Source organism: Rhea pennata, chromosome 2 (genome assembly GCF_028389875.1).
Source record: "Rhea pennata isolate bPtePen1 chromosome 2, bPtePen1.pri, whole genome shotgun sequence".
Lineage (NCBI taxonomy): Eukaryota > Metazoa > Chordata > Aves > Rheiformes > Rheidae > Rhea > Rhea pennata.
The window spans coordinates 43,865,808-43,889,769 of NC_084664.1; the positions used below are offsets into that span (position 1 = coordinate 43,865,808).

Here is a 23,962-nt window from a genome sequence, read left to right on the forward strand (position 1 = left end):
TTCAGGGAACGAAAAGCCTTTGTGTTTCAAAAGTGAACAGCTTATTGCAGAAGTTTTCCTTTCTTTCTCAATCCCTTTCCTAAGGTAGCAAATATGTTCTGAAAAGATCTCAGATGATGCATATGCTCTTCAAAAATGCATAACTTACCATCATAGGGAAAACAACAGCAGCTGCAGAGGCTTTAATCACCCACAACAAAACTAGACAAGTGAGCTGAATAACTGTAAAGATATGGACCTTCCACAGTGGCACATAACGTAGATATATCAGGTCAGGTTGATGTTTGGCAGGCATTCCAAACAGCTTTATACGGTCAAAAAACTGCGTGAAAAACAAAATCACCCTTCAGTTAATGATCTCTCCTCCCCTTGAAGGCAAGAAAAACATTTTGGGGAGATACCAGCAGCAGATATTAATCCCAACTAAAACTCTAATGAAGGACATTGAAAATGTAGGGAGGCGCAGGAAGGAAGCAGTGTTAAGTGGCTGTAATTCTAACATCACTTCTTCAACGTTTGAGAATACTTCAGAGATTTGCTGCTCAGCTAAACTACTGTAATAATAAACACAAAAGAACTAAGAACTGAAAGCACAGTATGGTAAGAACAAACATCTGAATATGACACTAAGAAATGATTTTACATCCTACTCTGACAGTATGAGCTAAATTACAAGCTCATGTAAAATAATGTGTTGAATGTGAATCAAAAGTTTCCCTTTCTCTTAGTGTTATGCAAAAGCAAACTGTTCAATAAAAATAATTTTACCTGAATGCCTTTTAATGAAGATACTCCCATGTAAAGAAAGACACCATACAAAACTGGCATTGGAATAAACTGTGGAGGAAAAAACCACACAATCACTTCTAGAATCAATACAATATATAATATGTAAAGCGAATGAACTAAAATATTTTTGTTGTAGCTTTATTTTAACTGATATCAGTAAAAGCTGAGGCCCTTTATCTAGAGAATAAATGCAGCACTGAACAGCAAAAACATAGGGAGCTGGGGTAGGACCTACATCCCTCCCCGTGACCTATTAAGCTATCATCATGATTAAAATGTAATTCAGTCTTGACTGCCCATTCACTAGGTTTTCTAGATTGCAACCAAGATTTCTATTAATGCTAAATGTGCTAGTTTATGTGGCTATCTCCTAGAAACTGGATTATCAACTTCATGAAACTACAATATAAAGATTACTTTTGATCAGTGTATCTGGCATTTCCAGAGCAAATGAAACAAAAAGAAACCACATCTACTGAGCTATGAAATTCTGCCAATTATTCAAGGCTAAATTTTGCTCCAGTAAGAACATCAATTTAAATTTTACTAAGATAATGAGGTTGTCCATTGATTTCAGTGATACTTGCATCAAGCCTTTGCATGCAAAGCTGACTTTGCTCCTGAATTCAAGTTCTAAATATATAAAGGACAAGATATAATTGGAAATCTTAAGAAAAACTGCTGTAATCAAGCCTGAACAAAGGCTTTCACTGCAACTTAACTAACCTGGAATAAAATTAATGCCTTAGGCATTCACTATTATGTGTGTGTGCGCATGTGTACATACGCATACACACACACATATAAAAACGTGTGTATGTATATATTTACACAAGATAAATAAAATATATAAAGCCAACGTCTTCACTACGAGCTATATAATTTGACACATTTAGCTTTTCATTAGCATCAACTTTACTGCATTATATCAGCACATATCCATACATGGAACAAAACCACAGCACCCTAGAGATGCAAGATTTTCTTCATCTTTCTTCCTTCTTTTGAACAATGTTAGCTATTCACATTGAAAAAGGAAAATATTTCATAAAGAAAGAATACACAATAATACCATTACTATTGGTTCCCTAAGAAATGAATGTAATAGCTTCCAGGAATCAACTGTTAAAATGTGAAAGAAGCATTAGACTTCAGAACCTTTCCTTCACCTTTCATTTTAAGCAACAATAACTATGCATTCCCGGGTTTGCTTCTGATCGGGTCCATTACACTGCTTAGCTCCTGATAGCTTTTCTGAGAGAGATCATCCAGCCTAAATATTTATAACTTCTATTGCCTTATTGTTCAGACCTTTACATCCTTTAACATACATAAATGTCCAACTACTAAGAACTTAAAATAGGTAGGTTTAATTACTAATTTAAAGGTAGTTGTTTCATAGAGCTATTCCTTCCTATTGCCTAAACTCTAATGTCCATTAGAAGCTACCTTTTTGTAAAAGGACTTGTGACTTATCTTAAAAGCCCTATTACAAAATTCTTTAAAGGTACTAGTAATTATGTATTCTAAGTTGTATCTGCTATTTTGGCAATGAAGAGACAGTATTTTCCATTTCCCATTTTAACTATATGGAGTTTGCAGAGCAAAGCAGAAGTGAGATTGATTTTACTCAAATCTGAGCAAAAAACCAACTAAACTGGTGGATTTTATTTCAGTAAAATCTTCTGAAAGGCATTATGGATATACATTTACAAAGCATAAGCAGAGGCCCTAATTTGACTTGCAGAATCTCTGTTACGTGTAACGTTGTGCAAGATAAGCCTGAACTTTAAATCTCAAAGTGAGTTTACAGAGCTAGTAGATACAAGAATTAGAAGTGAATAACATCATTTCTGATGCTCACTTTAACTATTTTTTGTTTTTATTTTACTACTATATATTACTTCCATTTGCATAACTTCATAGCTTTACCACAGTCCTGTTCTCTCTCAGTATATGCACCCACACTAAAACTACTACAACTATATAAGCTAATATGAACTTGGGAAACTAAAAATTGCTAACAAGAAAAATCAAGTAAAATGGATAAAGATTGCTTTCTTCACTATTCACTACATACCTAGCTTATTCAGATTTAATATTGCTTCCATCATTTCTTTTCAATTAACATTTGCTGATAAAAAGGCAATTTGAGAATGAGTCTGTGAGTATTTTACTTAACGTATTAGAGTTGGCTAACATTATGAAATACTAAAACATAATATCAAAATAAAAAGCGCAAAGCAAGCATAAATATTTTTGCAAAAACTCTTTTACCTTTAACACAGAGGTCATGAACACTGACAGCCCCATCAGGACAAAAATCATCAATCCTGTCACTCTCTGCTCACGGATTCCCAAAAATTTTGGTTGCTCTCCTGGGGCAGAGCATTCGGACTCTACTTTCAGGCTGTTAACATGACTTATAGACAGGACAGTTGCAGCAACAAACCACGGTAAGCCCATGATGGAACATATGCCCAACATAACACCAACCATAAGCAGATCAAGATGATAACCACAGCCTTTCTGTAAAATTAAGCAAAGAAGCAACTCTCTTTATGAACTTTTACACAATGAAATATGTATCACTTAGTAGGTAAATATCACGATTACAAAAGCTGGAGATTTTGAGAGTGTCCACAAAATAACATCTGTTATTTATTAGTAAATAAGGGTATCTATTTAGTGGCCATTTGTAATGTTTCACAGACTTACAGAATTAATCTAACTTAAAATTGACTTACTCAAGATTAGTTTAGAGCTTTTTATAAAATGAACAGAATTACCTTCAGCTTATGCTCTTTTCTGTTTATAATAACAGCTGTTATTTGTTGATCCATGAAAATGAGAATGGTACAGAGTAAAGCAGGAACAGCAGCTATCAAGAGCGTCCACCAAGGATTGCCTCCAAGAGGATCTATGAACCACCCTCGGTCTTTTCGAGTAGGCTGAAAAACAAACATCAAAAATAAGAATGAATTCACAAAAATAAAAGGGAGATTTTATTGCTACAGATGTTAGGTACAATGAACAGATCCACCCAGTTCAGATTACCAAAACTTTTCCTTTGAGAATCTCTTAATTAAGTGTTCTTAAAAATGGCTTTGCCCAAAAGACTGATTAGCTGTTTGATGTGAATGTGATGTTCATGGGGAAAAGATTAACAGTCCATGCCATTCCTTGATTTTGCACAACCCCACAAAGAAATACCTCCTTTTCAGTCATATTAGAATATAAAGCAATCTTCTGTCAGATGAGATGTGCACTCAAAATGAATAGGGAAGTTACTTCAGTATCTACATTGTAAGTCAAAAAAAAAAAAGTATTTTTGTTTCTATGCAACTCCACTATTCTATTGTCTATGAAATTTCAAGTATTTAAAATTTTAATTTTTTTTAAAGTCTTTATTTCTTACTTCAAACTTCTCTGGAACATGAAGCTTCGGAGACGGTACTCCTACAAGATAGTCAATCAAAACCATGATTACTATGGTCAGAAATACTGCAAAGTCACTGATGGTAGAACGTACCTATAAAGAAAAGACCTTTGTTAATACTTGTTTTTCATCATTATAATTTACATATAGTGAAAGAAGTTTTCTCCACTATAAACAGTATTTAAGTCTATTTACATTATACACTAGACCACTGAACATTATGTTTTCTCACTTTATTTTTAAAAATTTAAACTACCTGCTAGCAAAGCTTAGACTTGCAGAGTATTTTGAACTACTGTTCACCTAATAGTCTCATTCAAAGTGATCTCTACGAGAAGCAAATTACTTCAAATTAATTCCTTCATCTTCATTTATTTGGTCGTCTTAGCTATACTGGGAGGCTGCGCCATCACAGCTGCTCTCTTGTAGCTTAATTCAGTGCTACCATTTTCCATTCGTTTGATGTTTAATTGATATGAGGGGTATACTGTGCAACAGATTCAGATTATGGAAGGTGACTCTAAGAAATATTACGAACATGTTGTGGGTATAGCTTTACGTTCAGAGATGATTTTCCACTTTATTTTGGCTAGCAGAAATAGTGTAAATCAATTCAAGGACCATCATTTTATGAGCCCTTATAAGGAAAAGTAATTCCTTGAGAAACAGTGCAGAACCAATCAGACATTACCAGTCTGGAGAAAGCAGTCAGCATTCTGTACTAGTAGGTGAGGAACACTGTGGGAATACAGTCATTCCAGATTATACTTGGCAATATCCCATATAGAAAAATAGATATGCTGAGGTGTCTCAATATTTGGAACATCTCATTAGAACTATAGGAAAGAAGATGGTAAGCACTGAATTTTCAGCAGCCAATTTCATTACTCTAATGCCTGATTTTTCACAGTCATTCACTAATTTTTTGTTTTAAATTTCTTTTCATGTCTTAAAAAGAAATGTGGTCATACTCATAATACAAAATTTTGAGAGACAATAAAAAAATTCCATGTACACAAAAAAGTTTATCTCAAAAGAACAATTACCTCTAGTCAGAATTACCTTAGTTGGGAAATAGCGTTTGGTCTTGAATTGCTTAAGAAAAGAGGAGAGGAAAAATGTTGTAAAGAACAATATGACAGACCAGAAGAGAACATCTGGAATATATGGTCCATGATGACCACAAGCTGATCCATGAAACACACCATGAAATTCCAAACATTCCTGCAAGGAGAAAAACCTCATTAAACTTCTAGTCTTTGAAATAGATTCAAGCAACCTAGCTTGTAATGTTTCAGTATAAAACACATCTGAAAAATATTTAAGTGCCAAAGATCTGTGTGCTGTTGGTTCCAAAAGAATCACAATAGCCACCACTGATAGTTCAGGACCCCAAAATGTTAGCAGGTGCCCCAACAGGGAGCAACTTGCTTATATTCACCTGATTTGTCTTATTTCTCAAAGCATAACAACTCTGAATGTTGTAAATAAAGTCAAAGACTAAGTCCAGGAAAATTACACCATCCAACATTAACTCTCAAGATGATGAAGATAAAAACAAGATCTCCCCAGTTTCTCTCACCTCTTTATTCTTGGTTTTGCTTTGTGTTGATACAGATGATGAAGAAACAGATTCTTACAAGGTAAGATTAACCCAACAGAATGGTAAGAAATTAATTGCTAGAGAAGTAGTAAAACATTCTAAATATCAAATCTGAATGAAAAAAAAAAACCCAGCTCAATGAAGTGCAAAGCAAAGAATTAAAGCAGACACTTAAGAGTACAAAGGAAGAACAAGCCAATAAATCAAAGAATTAGAAAGAGTATATCCACAGCCTCGGTCTTTAAACAGACTAATTAATCAAAAATTTACCGTATGAAAAAAAATCTCCCATTAAACAATCAACTTTGATTCTAAACACCACCAAATCTTGGACCACCTCTATCTCTCTAAGAGAATGAAAAGTTATATAGATGTTATACGCAAGTGAGAAAAAGTTCATGAGAAACTGTCCTCCTGAGTGAGTGTGGTAGACTAGGAAACATCAGTGGGACATAAACACTAAAGGAGCTAAAGAGAGAGAGAAAGAGAGGGAGAGAGAGAACTATAAAATGTAAAATTTTACTGTGTAAATTGCTGTGTAAAAATACTTCTGGCTTTCCATGACTACAGATAGCTAGAGTCTCTGACGCAAGAGGAGCCCATACACAGATATCTTATTGCCATTTTAAATATCCTAAGATATCAAAAAAATCCATGTGAAGCTGGCAGATGCAATACAATCTACAGTAGATCCAAATCCTTCAAGATGCAGGTGCAAATCAGATGGGACATGCCAGGGCATTCAAAGGCCTGTAAATGTCTGCATTTAGGCAACTGAATTCCATCCATGGAACAACCAATCAGCAAAAAAAATGTTTCTTTCTGAAGGTCTTCAGTGCTACTTCCATGTGATAGCATTCCTCCTTTCCATTTACCCACAAAAATCAGGCTTTTTTTTGTGAAATTTCCAGTACAGAAAGTAACATTTTAGGGTCTATTCTTTGAATAACACTCTCTTTCTTTTAATCTTCAGTTTTCCAACCCATTTTTTTCTTCCAATCAATTTTATATAGGCAGTTTCTCTCCTTCTCTTGTAATTTTATACTAATATCTAACATGAAACATGTCTGCAACCACACTTCTAACTTTAGATTCCATCTCTGCATCTTCTTAAAAATATTTTACCCTTTCTTTTCAGCAAATTGAAGGAAGCAATCCCCCATTTATTCAGCTCAATATATTCATCTGCAGTTCAAAGACCACTGTTCCATCTGCCAGGATTACAGCGGTTATCTCAAACAGCTATTTATGATATTAGTGTTCACTGACACGGACTCACTCATTGAATGTCCAATGATTGCAATTCTTCCAGCTTAACACATTGTGGGAGAAACAGAAGTGTTCAAAATAGAGTTTCAAAGAAATCAGCTGATGTTCAAATTGAGAAAGAACTTAATAATAATTAAAAAGACAAGACTGGTATTGTACAAGTTTGGGAGCTGTATTTTTTTTTTTTTTTTTTTGGGGGGGGGTGTGTTAACGCATTTTTTAAAGCTTTTAGATACTTACAGAAACTGTAAGGTTACTCCATGCTATAGTTCCCACAGACTTATTCATACTCTCCCACATCAGTAAAGTTTGATTGCTAGGATTCTGAGGCTGAGAACACATGCATCTGGAAAAAAAAAAAAAAGTAAATTCAGAACTTCATAAGGAGTGAAGTCCATTCTTGAACAAGTTCGCATTTAAGCACATAAAAGAATGTGCTGATGTGAAGTAATTTTTTTTAAAACTTTAAAAGTTTAATGCAACATTCCATGAAATAAAAAGAGTAAATAGCCCTTCCTTATATGAAAGGAAATAGGATTTTAGAAAAAAAATAAAAAAGAAAAAGAAATCACTAGAAAGAATTACTGAACATAATATGGGATAAAAGCGGATTAAAGAAAATTGAGAGGAAAGTGTGCAAGGAACTTAGATTAAGACATACCAATTTTTATTTAAATGCATAGCATCATTAAATTGGAAAAAAGTAAGGAAGAACATTATAACAAATTCAAGTAGTATGTCTGAAATTTGAGAAGGATGCTTCTCCCTTGTCTCTTTGCTCTTTAATTGGCTTGACGTAGTCAATTTCAGTTTCCCTACTCAGTCAGCTTTTGAGTGCCATCAAAATCTACAGAAATATTAACAAAAAGCAGAAAATCTCCTATAAAAAGTTTTAAAAGACACTGTTATTTAGAATATTATAGAAAACTTCATCAGAAAACAGTAATTTAAACTGTTTTAAACGATAGATTTTCACATATTCAGGAAGATACTGTCATTGTAGTACAAGTAAAAATCTTTTAAGGTCACAAACTTGAATTTTATTTAAAAATAAATAAATAAAAGGCTGAAATATACTGCATTATTTGTTAAGATTTTTACATCATTGGACTACACCACCACAAGTATTTTTCTATGACTGTATACAAATTAAGATTTTAAGATTACAACAGCATACCATCCCATAATGAGTCAAAATTCATCTAGTCCCACCCATTTTACATCAAAATAAGCATGGAATAGAAAGATCTGAACTATTGTATTTAAAAATTTAGTGTAGACGACCCCATTTCAACAGCCGCTTTTCAAACAAGACATGTTGCTAGCCTCTACAAGTTTATGGATCTTCTGCTTCATAGAATTTCAGTAGAGATAGCCATTGATTTTATATTTGGCATGCCTTCTGATCTACATGTAACCAAAACTGGACAGACTAAATTAAGACAATATTTGAGTATGTAGTAGGCTAACTGAAATTGTAAAAGCAAATATGTCTAAGATTTAAAATAACAATAAAAAAAATCTACATTTCAAAGTGTACCTACTACAATGATTCTCAGACTTTCTGAGCTGCAGAACCCTTTGCGTCAGATAGGCTGACTCAAGTACACCTCGGTAAAAAGCGAACACATTAAAAACTCTTTTAGTAGGATATTGTTTTCAAGTAAAGCTATTTGAGTACCCCAAACTGTAAGCTTAACATGTAAGTATTTATATAAAGGAAAAGAATCAGATAATAAAGCAAGAAATCAGATGAAAATCCTTTTTCCAGGAGATTCACCGATATTGAAAAACAGAAAGAAAACTGTGAAAGAGTAAACTTGCATGCTGATAGCATGAAGGGAGAGAAGAAAAAAGTATTAGAGAATAATGGCCAAAAAGTATCTTAGATGTGCAAAGCACACTGCTGAGGGGATGTAAAAATATAAAATATCAAGTTTAGAAAGTATATATTCTCTCTTTATATTTTAATTCTAAAATAATTGCAAAAAGAATTAGGAAAAGATTGAAAAGCAATTATTCCTCTTATTCACAGAGGAATGAAAAGCAATACTCTGTAAAATCTAGCTGCAGACAAAGAATAACTTGAGAATCCTCAGAAAAGGAAGGGGTTACAGTAATAAGTATGATGGGGGGGGAGAAGCATCTTTAATCATTGGACCAATGCAGTAACAAGAACCAGCTGCAGAAAGAGAGCTGACAGACAAATCTCTAAACAAACATAATAAGGATTAAGAATATCAGCAAGTAAGTAGTTGGAAATCCAAGGGAAAAAAAAAAAAAGAAAGAAAAAACAGGAAACGGAGTTGTATTTGAGATCGTCTTCTGGCTCTTTTAGCTTAAGATGTTTGTTCACTTCATTCCCCAAAGCAGGGGTGGGTAACACAACAAACAGGAATAATTTTGAAAGGTCAGATCTTCTACACTTTCCTGATAGAAAAAAAATACAGAACAAAAACAATAACAAAGCTGACTGGCACAATCAGACAAGTCTAACTTCTCAAAAAGCTGAACCAAGGAGCTCAGAAAGCTGTCTTACCTTTCCTTCTCTACCCAGGAACCTGCCTACACTAGCATGGCAGAACACAACTGGGAGGCAGTAGATGGGGGGGTGACCTACACCCACACACTGGAAAGTTTCTGCCAGATGATTTTAACTTGCTCAAGGAAGAGTCGAATGAGCCCCACAGCCAACAAAACAAAGACGAACAGCCAAGAGAAGGGAGAAGGGGGAAACTGGAAAGAGTTAGTGCAAGTGCACTCCCATGGCCCACTCCTGGCAAAACACAGCTTAGACATTTTCCATCTTAACTATTACAACAGGAAAGTGAGTGCAAAAATACCATGTGTGAATGGAATACAAAAAGCAGTTTGACAGATCATTTGCTCCATACTGATCATGTTGAAGAGGAAAATGACAGTCATCAGCTGGATTAAACACTGAACAAGAGAACATCACAAACTTTTGAAAAAAAGAAGAGACCACTCTGAAAGAAAGTATAAAAGAAGCATAAAAGTTTGTAATAATAAGGAGAAACCTTCAAGTGGCAACAGCAGTAGGCAAAACCTGGCTTGACACTGCTAGAAGTCATCCTGCTCTGTCTCCACCAGACAATGCAGGCATCCCATGGGACACTGAGCAGCCTGTCCTCTAGTTAGGGACTGACAGTTTTGGGTGCAACAAGCAAGGACCCCCACCTGAGGTGTGTGAATGGGACCTCATGGGGGGCCTTCTCACCAGCAGGTAACTTAGATTGTAGGTAGCAGCACAGGTACACATAAAGCTGGAAAGGAGCAGGAAAGGAGCACAAGTAGAAGAAACCGTACTACTCAAAGATGGTATGTGCCTGTAACTCACACATCTGGGATGGGGGTATGGGTGTGTGTGAAATTAGAACCTTGGGGGATTAGTTACAGAAAGGTTTTTTAAAATATAAGTGCTCACTAACATTTCATAAGTGTGTGGCATTGTGTTTTATTCGTTGTATCCCTGATCCTAAGTGTATAGTCATTGGCTGACAGTTCACAAAGTATTACCAAAAATCAATGTCTTTCATCCTGATTTGGTTTAAACTATATGAACTGAGCAGTTTTTCCCTGCAACATTTTATCAAGATCTTACATTCCTTAAATAAAATAAAGTTATTTTAGTATTGATAGTTTTATCAGCTAATTACTGATAAGTAGAATCATTAGTTCTACTGAGACAGGATAGAGGAGAAAATGTGACTATTTTATGTTCTGTTGCTCTCCTCTCTCTCATGAAAAATAAGTCAATTATTTTTCCCCCTACTTACAGTAGAAAGGAATGCTGCTTAAAGATGTTAACTTCTCTTTCCTAGTCCACAAAAGTTGCAGAAACTCTCATTACCCAAACTCCTCTTATCTAAGGCCATGCCCCAGCAACCTGGGAATAATCCTCACCCGAGCAGGAGAAGCCGTCCTAGTTCCTAAATGCTAAAATAGGATTGCTGTCCAGCTAACAGAACAGCTTTGGCTTTTAATCAAACTTTTAATCAAAGTTTAATCAGAAAGAATGGGCAGCTGCCACTCATCCCTTCCAACCATCCAAAGCTATCATTTAAAATTCAATTCTATTTCAACACAAATAGAATTTTTCTGACATTTCTCAAGCCCATAACCACCCCCAGCCTTCCTCTTGCCCTCCTAGGAAGAGGCACACACTGTAGTTTGATAAATGGTATGTTGCTATAATACAAAAAGTTTCCTTATATATATATATATATTTTTTACTAATGGATAGAAACTCGATACTTACGAATATAAAGTCAGTTTATCCAAATCATTGTGCATATTGAAGGCATACACTTCTCCCAAATGAAAAAGCTTTTCCAATGCCTCATAAATAAATATGATACATATAAGTGCTGCAAAAGCTTCTTCAGTAAAGCGAGTGATGTAACACACAAGGCTGCTGGCATCTGTTGCTACAAGTACTATGCATAAAAACGCGGTCCACAGACCAATGCTAGTTCGCAGGGAGAGGTAGGAAAGCTCATAGTCTCTATGTAAAAAGAGAAACAAACATTTAAGTGAGCCTAAAATCATCTGTATCATGTCTACTTGAAAACAGATACTGAGGCCAAGACCTATACTTCATCATTTCTTTCATCCTGAAGTGCAGATACAAAGGAAGTAGGAACTTCTCTATCAGAATCTTCCACCACAAGCAGATAGCCTTGTAAGGTATTTGTAGAATTCGGGATGCAGTTACCTAGCTTGGGAGGTACTACAGGGACATTCTTTCCAGGACTATCTAGATCAGTTTTCCTGGATGGTAAGACTAATCCCTACAGAATTAACGCTGACACTCACACATAGTCAGAACATCATTTTGAGTTAGATCCTGACTACTTCTTAACCATTGATTTTCTTATTAAAGCCCATTATTGCCTCAAGCTATGGCTAAGCCACAGGCATACCACAATTTCTTGTCATTCCCTTTGCATCTTCATGGACTCTCACTTTTAACAGATGTCTGCTTTATAGAAGTATTTCAATAAATTGGAAATTTAGAATAAGTTGGAAATTTAGAAAGTGCATCAAGTTAACACAAATGTCACTTACCTGCAAAATTTAAATAATATTTTTTCAAATACTAGAACTGGTCCGGTGCTTCCCAAAATAGTAAGAGGTTGCCCAGCAAAGAGAGAATAGGCAATCCCAGTTAATGAGGCTCCAAATAGAGACTCTATTGCACTCTGTTTAAGGGAAAAGAAACCACTGTAACTATGCTGCCTTCCAGGTTAGCATTTAACACCACATCTGCATAAACAGTTTTAAGATGCATTCACTTAGAAACAAAACAAGATGTAAAAACATCAAAACTGGTATTATTTGAGACACAAGAATAATCTAACACATATAACACACTTTTGCAGTAACAATACCATGGATAAAAGATTTGGAAAGCTTCACTCCTGAGAAACATAAAGCTATTCAAAAGTTTGAGAACAAGTTACTAGAGTTCTGCCAACTACGGAGGAAAATCATAGCAACAGTTATTAAAGATTAAAAAAAAAAATCTACTCAATATGTGGTTTAAGGAAATGAAAATAAAATTATCTGTTTCTGTAAACAAAAAAAAAGCTCTATACTGCAACATACCTGTACCAAAACATGATACAGTGTGCTGTACCAAGCCTGAATCAGTCAGCCAAGTATTACAAAAGAAAAAAGAACTGATGGGTGAAGGGATGCGAGAGGGGAGATGCAAATTACTGAACAGTATCTGTTTATGTATACATGACACCATAAATAGATGAACAGTAAACTAATGTCCCACCTGGTAATGCATTTCTTTTCATTGCAGAAAGATACTTTTTTCAGTTCTTGAATAACATGTTTTACTATAATATTCTCCATTAAAAAAGAAAACTTACAATCTACCTCAGAAAAGAGAGGCAGGGCTTTCTAAATTGATGCTAAATCTACTTTAATAGTTAACTACATCACTTAAAATTGTGAGATGTCATGAATTACAGTGTGCCTGAGGATATTTTTGAAAATATTTGCTATTTGGCAATAATGCAAGCCTGAGAAAACAAAAATTATGCAATGTTCCAGTTCAGGAAAGCTTCTAAAACGGGACAAAATGCTTTACTGAGCTGGGGTTGCTAAAAATAAAAACACCAGTTCTTTTTTCATTATACTAGAAAAAAAATATTGCAAACCTAGTCTCTTTTTCAGCTGTTACCTTTGAACTAGTGTTTTTGCTTAGTCAATGCATTAACCTTGGGGCTCTCAATCAGGATGGCAGGGACAGGGAGTGCTGTGGAGGTGATGACCTCTGGGAATACGAGGAAAAGGTCTGAACACAAACTGTGTACCTTACAAAGTCAGCTACTGTGCTTGAACATGTGTGTGCAGTTACTAAATTTTATATTCAAATGATGCACACCAAGTATCTGAAGGCAGGACCAAACCCGCAAACAATCCCAGATAGCTAAAAGAAAGAAGGTATTTAGGAAATAAACTTTAGGAAATAAGGAGCTTATTTTCACACTTATATATAGGTATATTCAAAAATTACATCAACAGTTTGATAACCACAGGAAAACCTATTCCTAAAATTAGAGGGGCAAAAAGAGTGCACAGAAAAAACATAACGTATTTCTGCATTTGCTATCAGCTTGAAGTGCTACATCAGTAAATATCCAAGTCAACTGCATTATTTGCAAGAGATACAACTATCAACTATATTCTAATATATTACAAGCTCAAAATTTGAGAAGTATAATGAAGAAATTCATAGCATTATTACAAGCTTCAGCAGAATCTTAAAATTTGTAAAGGAAGTTTCTGAATATATCCTTCCTCTCCCACAAAAGATAGAGCCTTATTTTTTGCAATAGATTTAAAAAACAGAAAATACGCTTCAAATTAGTTTAGTCACAAGCTAGCTGACACAAACACTAACTTACTAAAATGGCAGATGTAAGTACTTTTTCCCTACTCCAAAATACACAAAGCACAATCAAATATTTTAGTTTAAAAGGTGTTTGGTGTTATATACTCTCCAATATTAACACTACCAACATTTTGTAAGTTTACTCATTTACATTCAGCTCATTTACAACAAAGAGTATTTTCTGTTAATAAACCGTAGCCATCTTTTTATTGACAAGAAAATACCATTACTGAACGCATATATGCTTTCCGTTACTTAAACATACGATGTACTTCCTCTACATAATATAGGCATTATCATCCTCATAGGCCTACTACTCAAGGCCAGTACACATTCTTGGCTATCCACCTTGAGCCTCTGACTTTGCCTAAAGTAGGCCTAGTGGGATGGTGCACCTTTACCACTATTTGTTATTTTTATTTAAGAAGGCAAAAAAGGTAGCAATGCAAGCCCTTTCTCAATTCATGAAGCTATTCATCCAGTAAGGCAGGACAAACATTTTTTTACCTCCACTGTGCATCTTCTCCTGCTCACATGGGTTCCCCACATTTTCCACAGCAATTACCTTTTGGGGGAAGATCTGCTTTTGGGCAGGCTAATCAAGTGCCGTGGGTAAATTCTTCAAATACAAGTGTAAATAAATGAGACAAATGCACACAGTGACTTGCCTCTGAAGGTCTAAAAGCCTGGCCACTACCATTCTTTGTACTCACTATTCTGCCTTGTGTAGCTTCTCCCAGGAGCCCTCCAAAAGTGATTACAGGAGACATACAGGCACAGTATAGGAAAAGAATCGAGGCCAGGCACTGCAGGCTTAATGCATCCTTGAAGTCACTCAAGAAAAAAGGTGCTTTCCTTTTGATGTCAAGTATCAAACCACCAAAAAGCCTAAATAGGTGAGATGAAACTCGTCAAACTGTACACTAAAGGATTCTAGCTAGTTCAAAACTATGGGCTACACAAGAATGCCAGTGCCTATTGCCAGCACAAATTAACTACTACTTACTCAAAATTAAATTATAACACAGTTTAAAATATAAATGAATTTTATCAATTCCAATTCAGTAGTTCTCAAAAAATACAGTCAAGCAGGTCTTTTAAAGCTGGCTAGGTATTTTTGCATATAATGGGCTAGATAATGAAAAAACATCTTTGCAAATGATTTCACCCAATATACATACAAGACAAATCTGCCTAATCATTTTCAGAACAAGGAATACTCATGCCAGAAATATGCTAAGGCTCAGCTAACATGACTGCCTTAACACTTTTCAATATTGTAATTCCAATAAGCAGTTTTAGCTTTGTTTTTAATCCAAATTTTCTACATACATATGGTTAGGTCCATAAATAAATTTAGGTCTATGATCTTTAATCATGGAAAATTTTTGAGCAGTGAGAAATTTTACAAAGAGAAATACAAAAATAAGCATATTTAAGTCCATTTAACTGGGTAAGTCATTAGCAAGAAATTAAAAGATTTTTGGTAGCTTCTAAAAGTTTTCAAGACCTATATCCAAAATATTAGGTAAAACCTGTACCTACAAAACATGTAGTTTGTTGTGGATTATAAAGGACTAATAAGAAAATGGTTCAATTCCTACAAAAAACACTGGTGTTATCCAGAGATAGTTCTATGGCTAAAAATGAACTTAGTCCCACATACTGCATAAAATAAGCCAAGAAATCAGCACAATTAAGCCAAAATGGTAAATATCAATACAAGTCTTTGTCCTTCTTGCAAATAAATGAGAAGGATGCATTTCATTTGGAAGCTTATCATTCTTGGTATAACAACTCTCTACATTTTTTTCAGAATTTTTCAGTTGATTTAACCTCTACTCTCATATCTGACGAGATATTAAGCATAGTCTTATCCAGATGTATTTCTAATGTTGTAGATTTTTTGACAGGGATTTCAGAATTGACAGAGAATTGCAACTGAAATAAATTTCTGTGATTTCATTTCAGGTCTAAAAGAAACCTGACCAAAACGGTATTTTTTTCCCCACTTAATAACCCCCGTTGTTCCATTCTGTACCTGTTTAATAAAATGGATTTGCATTAATGGAAATTTTCAGTACCTAGCCCAGTACTGAAAATTTTATATTTCTGCTATAATTACAACAATTGCATATGCTTAATAATTAAAATTTAAAAAAATCCTACTCTTAAAAGTCAGTTAGTTAAATAAGGCAGCATCATATATGAAATCCTTCACAAACATGTTGAGAAATATTGCCACAGGTTTGAAAATGCTTTAAGCAGACTGGTAGTTATAGGCAAGAACTCAACACTTGAAAATGAGAAAAGGATGCGCCCTGACACATCATGAATTTAATGATGACATTTTAGCGTAAAAAAAAGTGAAGATTTATCACTTTTATTTCTCTGTGGTAACTAGTATTTAGGGAAGCAAACTCACCTTCCAGTTCTCTCAAGTTCAGGTCCAGCATGATGGCCTTCTTCTTTAAGAGGCTCTCCTGTAGGAGTAGATCCATTGGGAAACTTAGGTATCTTCCTTTTCTCCTACAGTAAAAAATAAAATACAGTAAAATAAAAAAGTATATTTCAAGACTATTCTTATGGTACAAAAAGTATCATTCAAACCAAGTATGTAGACGCTCCAAGCCTTTTAGGCCTTTTTCATATTTCTAGCTTGTCAGCAGTCCTCTATTTGCCAAATTCATCTTTTGTTGAATACAGATGACTAGAACTGTAGAACACTCCAATAAAGATCTTACTAGCCTTGCACAATGGTATTCACCTCGCTTATTTCCACAGGAAATATCTCCCCTGAAACATGCTGAAACAAAGTCTGCCTTTTCAAGATCACACAAAGGTCATGAGTCCTGGAAAGCCAAAAATTCTGCTCCTCCCCCCGCCACCCTGAATAGAAAGCCTCTCATTTGTAGCAAACATTGGCCTCCATTTATAACAAATGTAGTACATATTTGATGTATAAATGAGAAGTCATTCCTCTTTCATCAAGCTCCCAAGCACCTCATAAAATTCTCAGCCAAGCTTACATTCCTGAAAAGCCTTAGCTATGCTTATTTTGGAAACAAATTAAAGCAGCAGTTTCATGCTATTTATGAGATAAGTTGCACTACTGTCACCCCCTTTATATTCCATCCATTCTCCCAAATCATCACATAATTCAACACCATCACTCTTCAGAATCAAGAGTACTTCTTTCGCATTTGATCCTTGCGGCAGGAACTCCCTCGGTTGTAAGGAGGGAGAAATGAAAGTAGTCCAAATCCCTCAGAGGTCTGACCTACCTCTCGTTCTAAGCCTTCTATCACAACCGAGTAATGTGATCCATTTTCATCTATTTCACAAACTCCTGCAAACGTTATTTGCTAGCCAATACACAGCATCAAAACTATTTTCAGCCAATGTCATATGCAAATAAAGTTTTTTAAGTACAAGGTTCTTCAGTCCACTGTTAGACTTAAAAACAAAATAAATAAAAATAATAAATAAAATAAATAAATAAATAAAATAAAATAAATAAATCAAATTTATACTGTGGACCCAGTTACAATTTCAGACCAACTCTATTGGATTGCAAACTTATTTCAGTATTACAGAAGTAAACACAATTTACTTAAAAACACGAGGATACTGATCCAACACACTCCCCTCCCCCCATCCCGTCCCTTCCCCTTAAAGGAATGATCCACTTTTTCTTCCAAAGGATGCTTTGGCTTTTCAGAAACTTTACTAAAGCTCATGCTCAACATAAATTTTGTACATTTTATCTTGCATTTGGAAATAATACTTTCAAAATAAAAAACACTGGACCTAGGTACCAGATTGCCAACCTGCCTCCCTTCCCCCCATCTTTTTCTTTTTATCCCCCAAATACCTGGGAAGGAACACTTTTTGGTGGCTCAATTCGTATAGACGGATCCCATTCTCCTGGAGGCAAGACTGTCACTTGGTCTAAGAACTCATCAATTCCTGATAATAAATCATTTCGGTCTTTAGCTTTATAAGCAACATCATGAAAAACCTATGAGGAGAAATTGTCCACCATTCAATTATTTATTTTTAAAAGAGGAATGGATCACAAATTACATTTAGTTATTAAAAAATATAAAGAATGGGATGGGAAAAAAATTTAAAAGTCCTGAATAATCAGGCTTTTTACTTTACTTGCATACTTTTGCATTAAGAACCGTCTATATGCACACCCTTATAGAATATAAAATAAGGATTCTACATTTTAACCTCAGAAGGAATATTGAACATCTCTAAAATTCATAAAAGGGTTCATCTTCAGCATTTGGTAAATCAAAGTAATATACTATTGCCAAGATAATTCTGCACTATAGTCACAATGTCACTGCACAGTGCTAAATCAGGTAAAAATAAATAAATAAAACAACCTTAAAACCAAAACACAAATTGTTATTAAAAGCTTGATTTATATACCACATATCCTCTAGTTTAGTTCATTCTAGAAGACTTAAACTTATATGAAAGCAATCTTTTTTTTTTTTTGAGTAGAAGGAAACAAAAGAATTAAAACTACACTCAGTTTCAAAGACTACAACTACACGAATACTGAATTGATTGTTTAAAACTAAATAGGCAGTATTTAAACAAAACAATCCCTGAATTTTGAAGATGCACTTTATATAGAACAACACTGTTAGTTTTGGTATTAAAAATTGTTGCAGATTATCCTAAATTGCCTCTACATATACTAGAACGTGAACTATTTGTCTCTAAAGACCTGACCGTTAAGTATAATAACTGTGTATTAGAAGTTCTAGGCCTATGTAGGTCTTTTAGACCACAGAGTAATTTAAATTTTCTATTTCAATGATATACAGCACTGCTAAAAATTAGTCTACCTAAAAAATTAGAAGCTGCCGCTAAAATTAAGATTCAGGTCTCATTTAGAGCAAGTATTATATCATGTGCTAACTAAACACTTACAAAATGACCAATTTCTATTTTAAATTTCCAAAGTTAAAATTGCTCCAGCATAAAGAAATACTAAAATTTCCACTAGTTCACCCTATTCATTATCAGCAACTCAGCAGGTGGCGCTCAATTCGAAGTCAGATTGGAGTAACGTCTTAATTTTGCTCAGTGAGATGAAAAAGTTTCCAAAAAGTCCCAGTTCCCCCGTGCTCTTCAGAACCGTCCATCAGAGCTCTAAGACTAAAAAATGCTTAGTCAATGCCTAATTTGGATCATTCAATCCTGCTTTTCTAAAAGTGTTTGTCATGACTCAACTGCATGTATTCTTAAATCTTCTGTCTTAAATAGTTAAGCAGTTTGCTGTGTGCTCCATATCAGATGGATCAGAAAAGTTCTGTTTAATAGCAGAAAAATCAAATCCATAAACTACACCTAGGATATCTTTTCTGAAACATATTTAGAAATTCTACAAGAAAGGCAAGGGGAAAATTAATTTACCATTATTTAATTCACTGAATCAGGAGAAAAAAGTTTTTACTGTTGTTCTTTTAACCAGTTTGGTTTCTTTGCTCTAATCTGTCATTCCAGCAATGATTTAAAAACAGTCAGTAAAAACATTATTCTAGACTTCAACTGTGTGTGCTTGAAATACATCACTCACATCATCTGTCATCAGCGTGGCTATTGATCTTCCAATTTCATGGTACTGTGGTGCTTTGCCTGCTGGTCCCAGCAACAAAAACAAAAATCTATAGAGGAAACAATTGAGATAAATCACCAGGGCTAGCTCATTTGAATATAATCAGAGGATTTTTTTCAAACTAATGTTTCTAGAAAATTTGATGAAATAAAAATGTGTTCTTCACAGTTTCAGATCTTACAGACTGCAGCAAGACTAAGACAAGCCTCAGAGTCATTCCTGAAACTTAAATACTGAACAAAAATTACTCTGAAAACTTAATTAAGCCTAATTTTTCAACAATTTATAATGGTGTAACTGGAACAGAAATCCACAGGCCCAATGAACATTTCCTCTGGATTACATCCTTTCCGCCACTTATTGACAAAGATTTTTAAAAGGTATTCTCTAGCCTCTTTGCTGATCACTTCTTCACGGGAATTGCACCTCTCTCACTTGCTATGTCCAGATATGTCACCTAATGGATGCACAGACGCACTTCAGAAAATGCACTCACTACGCCCATAGAGGCATATCCAGTCCTATGTCAGCAGAAAGGAAGGGAATTTGCATTTTGGACACCTAAAAAGCAACAGTGACACTCTACAACACTTTTTGGTCTTGTAATTGGGAAGGAATCCAGCCAAGGAATGGGCCACAGTACAAGATCCCAAGTGGTCTCCATTTCCAACCACAACCATGATTTTCACAATTTTTTTTTTTTATTTTAATAAAAACAGGACCAGTTTTTCATGAACAAAAGGACAGTAATCAAAGAATGAACTTCAGTAATTCTTTTTACAACCTTACTACACTCTACGAATATGAAATTTCCAGGTTCAACACATTTGAAAAAAAAACAGCACTTTTTTCAAGTTTGCTATTTCAAATCTGTAACTTCTCACTATTCTGAGAACAACAGGACAGGATAATTTTAGCCACAATAATTTGTTTACCCAAATTTGTGAATGTCATTTGAAACATTACAAGCAGAAATGTCAACTACTCTCTGAAATTTCTCATATCCCTTTAAAAGAACACTGCCAAAATTATTTTCACTTTTCATTAGAGTACATATGCTGAAAACCACAAAGACAAACACTATGAAGATTTTAAAACTTAAAAATATAAAAAGTCAAAAATTAAAATATAAAAATCAAAAATAGCTGCCAAACACCATAGAACAGTCCAATTCATCAACATTCACAGAAAACGAAGTGTTCTTCACAAGGACTGAGATGCATCTTGTCTTGTCACATGAGGAAATGAGCTGCAATCCTCATCATGTGATCTGCATTTTGGTCACCTGATAAATATACAGTCATACATGGTCACAAGACTCATGAGACAGTACAGCAGGGGGCAAGCTGGATAACATGTTCTGCCAGATTCAGAACAGATTCAGTCTATCAGCTGCAGATTAGTTAGAGCTTCCATCACGTAGATTTGGGTATACAATACAAAAGTAAGTTTTTCCCTATCTAGATTGTTCATCTAAGCATAGATTTTTACACAAAGAACAGTTTCACACTAGACAGACTTTCAGGCTCAGTGGACTCTTCCCCTCATCATGTTGTGCTGCAGCTAAGGGAACACTCCTCATGCCCATCTTTAAAATAGCAACACAGGCTTGGAAGACTCATTGCTTTTTCTCCAGGTCATCTATCAGTTTCAACTTTTATGCTCGCTTAAGATAACACTATTATTCATATTTAAAGTATCCAAAGAATTTTAGGGTAGCTCTCATTACTACACGTTAGACAAAAATTTACATTTCCTGACTCAGTGAGTTCGTCATCTAAATTTTGAAATGTAGTCCTTTTGAAATCTTAAACACCATTAATTGAAGTAAAACCCAGCTTTCTGGGAAATTATTTACCGTGTAGGAACTGGAACCTCTGTGAGACCTGAGAGAAGCACCGCAGGTGAGAGCCTCACAAATGCAATAATAGGTCTTTCTAAAAAATCTACTTCTCCTACTAACACATTTGATGCTTCTGCTCCCGAAGGAATTTTCCTCATGAAGTTCATATCAACCTAGTCATATAAACAAGAAACAAGTGTTTATTCCCTTACAGTTGTTAGCAGAAATTCTATAACATAATTTAAAATATATCAGTATTTAGTAAACATTTATTCCATAAATGAAAATATAAAAGCAAATAAAAATCCCACAATACATAGTAAGACAAATATGCATATAAAGTGTCAGCCAGCCATCTATTAAGCTATTTTCCGGAAGTTAGCATTACTACTGCCTATTATATTTTAAAAGCCTCCAAACTGCATAATCATCTTTTTAAATTTACGTATCGTGACAAACATTCCATGATAGGACATAACTTAACAAGCCTACGCACCATTAACTAAGGAGAGTTCATGTAATTACACATTTTCTAGAATGTGGCTAGTTATTTCACCACTTCATGTATGTTGGAAAAGACATAATTTTGAAAAAAGAATTTTGTATTTTTCATCCATAAAAAATACAATTGAAAAGCTAAACTTTCGTTTCTGCATGTAATTACAGAAGAGCATTAGAAAACGGTACAGCACATGAACTCTTCGTTCACTTACGCACACACACACTGAACACCAGTTACACTGCTATCTAAAGAACTTACAGAAGGCCTCTTGAGTCCCACACCAAGTGTGCCACAACTACAGTGCCAGGAGGCTGACTCCTGCCCAACAGGAAACAAGGCAGGTGTACAGAAGGACAGGCCAAGCAAAAACATAAAAACTGTGACAGAGGAGCAGGAATAAATGGCACCTGCCATGATCAGATGAGAACTACTGTGCAAGTTACCTTTGCTTAAGTGTAATTATTTAACTTGGCAAACCAGTTTTCTTACAGTCTTTCACAGTACAGTTGACATTATAGAACTGAGTTTTATAACAGCTGCCAATACACAAGATTTGCTTCAGAAAGTGATAATATATATTCCTAATGATTGAGACATACAATAGCTTTTGTGCAGCAAACTCATCAGAGGTGCAAAACAAGCCCCCTTGAAAGTCCCCCTTTTCCCCAAAAAAGAAAAAAAAAAGAAGTATTTATAGCAGATCTGAAAATATCTCCCTCTGTATGAGAAAGTACAGTGACTGTACTTATTAAGTTACCAAAATAATGAAAAGATCACCTAACAAAAAGATCAGTCCCACTGGGAAGACTATCAAAACATTTAACACATTTAACCTATGCTACCATTTGACACTTGTATAAATCATACTTAACTAAGACAGCAATAACAACCACTTTTTTGTGCTGAATCCTAATGTATTTAGTGTTATTTACCTTACTAAAATCAACGGTGCTGTTTTCTCTGCTTCCTCCTGTTCCATTACCTTTAACATCTCCACATTTCCCAGTGTCTAAATTCCCAGGAGCTGACTGTGGAGATGCTAATAGCCCTAAATTAAAACAAAGGAGGTAAGTTCAAGATAACGTTTAGAGCAAACTGAGTAAGCAACACTACAAAAACTCAATGTGTCAGCTTGCTCAAAGCGAATGTGCAAGTTATTGAATAAAAGTGCCCTACATTAGTATCATAAATGCAACATTAACAAGTCATTATGGTAAAAATTTTGACGTAATGAAAAAAAAATGTAGCCTAAATGATGGCCGTTTGCAGAACGGTCACCAGAAGAGTGACCTTAAGGAGGGTGAGGGAGGGGCACCAAGGAAAAGAGAAAACCTGTATTAATATTTAACCTTAACCACCCCAGTATTCAGTAGACAGCATCTTCGCTGTATTTAAAAGTCCTCAAATACCCAAACTAAACATTTCTGTTGCCTTTTTGTTGTGTAGAGGGTATTCCAACTGTAAAATATCTAGGCAAGTCTCAGGCTATTAGTATTAGAGATGATACCCTGGTTGGGTAGCTACATCTATAAAAGCAACATACTACAGGAAGGATCAACAGCTTGCAAATCATGATTTAAATAAACCGATTGAAGCTCCAACTATAGATCTAACCAGATAATACTATATAAGAGGGTCTCAACACATTAGCAAAGGCAGCACTTCCAGTGAAGCTACTAAGTTAAATGTACAGCTTCCACCTAGTATCTGCACTAAGACATAGCAGCTTCATGTACCTTGTCAACCTACTAACACTGAATTGCAGGTTCGCTGAAGGGTACACCCCCCCCCCCAAAGAAAAAAAATCCACAAATAGCACAGGTGTTCGTTTACTGAATTCCATGTCGCCATGCTCGTCCCTAACCAACTAGCTTTTAAAAGCTGATATGGGCAAATATAACCAAACTGAAATTTCATCTTTAGAATTACAGAGCTTTTACTTGTT

General features: G+C 34.9%; 1 protein-coding gene across 6 annotated transcripts in view; it reads right to left on the bottom strand.

The window, feature by feature from the left end:
• Positions 1-23,962, bottom strand: part of SLC4A7 (solute carrier family 4 member 7) — a 103,127-nt gene that overhangs the window by 9,963 nt on the left and 69,202 nt on the right. For all 6 annotated transcript variants that reach the window (XM_062569343.1, XM_062569344.1, XM_062569346.1 and 3 more), the window contains 15 exons: positions 22,950-23,065; positions 21,531-21,688; positions 19,634-19,721; positions 17,906-18,052; positions 16,457-16,560; positions 14,745-14,919; positions 12,189-12,322; positions 11,380-11,625; positions 7,341-7,446; positions 5,291-5,452; positions 4,208-4,321; positions 3,579-3,740; positions 3,067-3,318; positions 769-837; positions 149-322 (listed from right to left, as the gene is read on the bottom strand). In XM_062569343.1, coding sequence (XP_062425327.1) covers positions 149-322; positions 769-837; positions 3,067-3,318; positions 3,579-3,740; positions 4,208-4,321; positions 5,291-5,452; positions 7,341-7,446; positions 11,380-11,625; positions 12,189-12,322; positions 14,745-14,919; positions 16,457-16,560; positions 17,906-18,052; positions 19,634-19,721; positions 21,531-21,688; positions 22,950-23,065 — 2,207 coding nt within the window. The remainder of the gene's footprint in view (positions 1-148; positions 323-768; positions 838-3,066; positions 3,319-3,578; positions 3,741-4,207; positions 4,322-5,290; positions 5,453-7,340; positions 7,447-11,379; positions 11,626-12,188; positions 12,323-14,744; positions 14,920-16,456; positions 16,561-17,905; positions 18,053-19,633; positions 19,722-21,530; positions 21,689-22,949; positions 23,066-23,962) is intronic.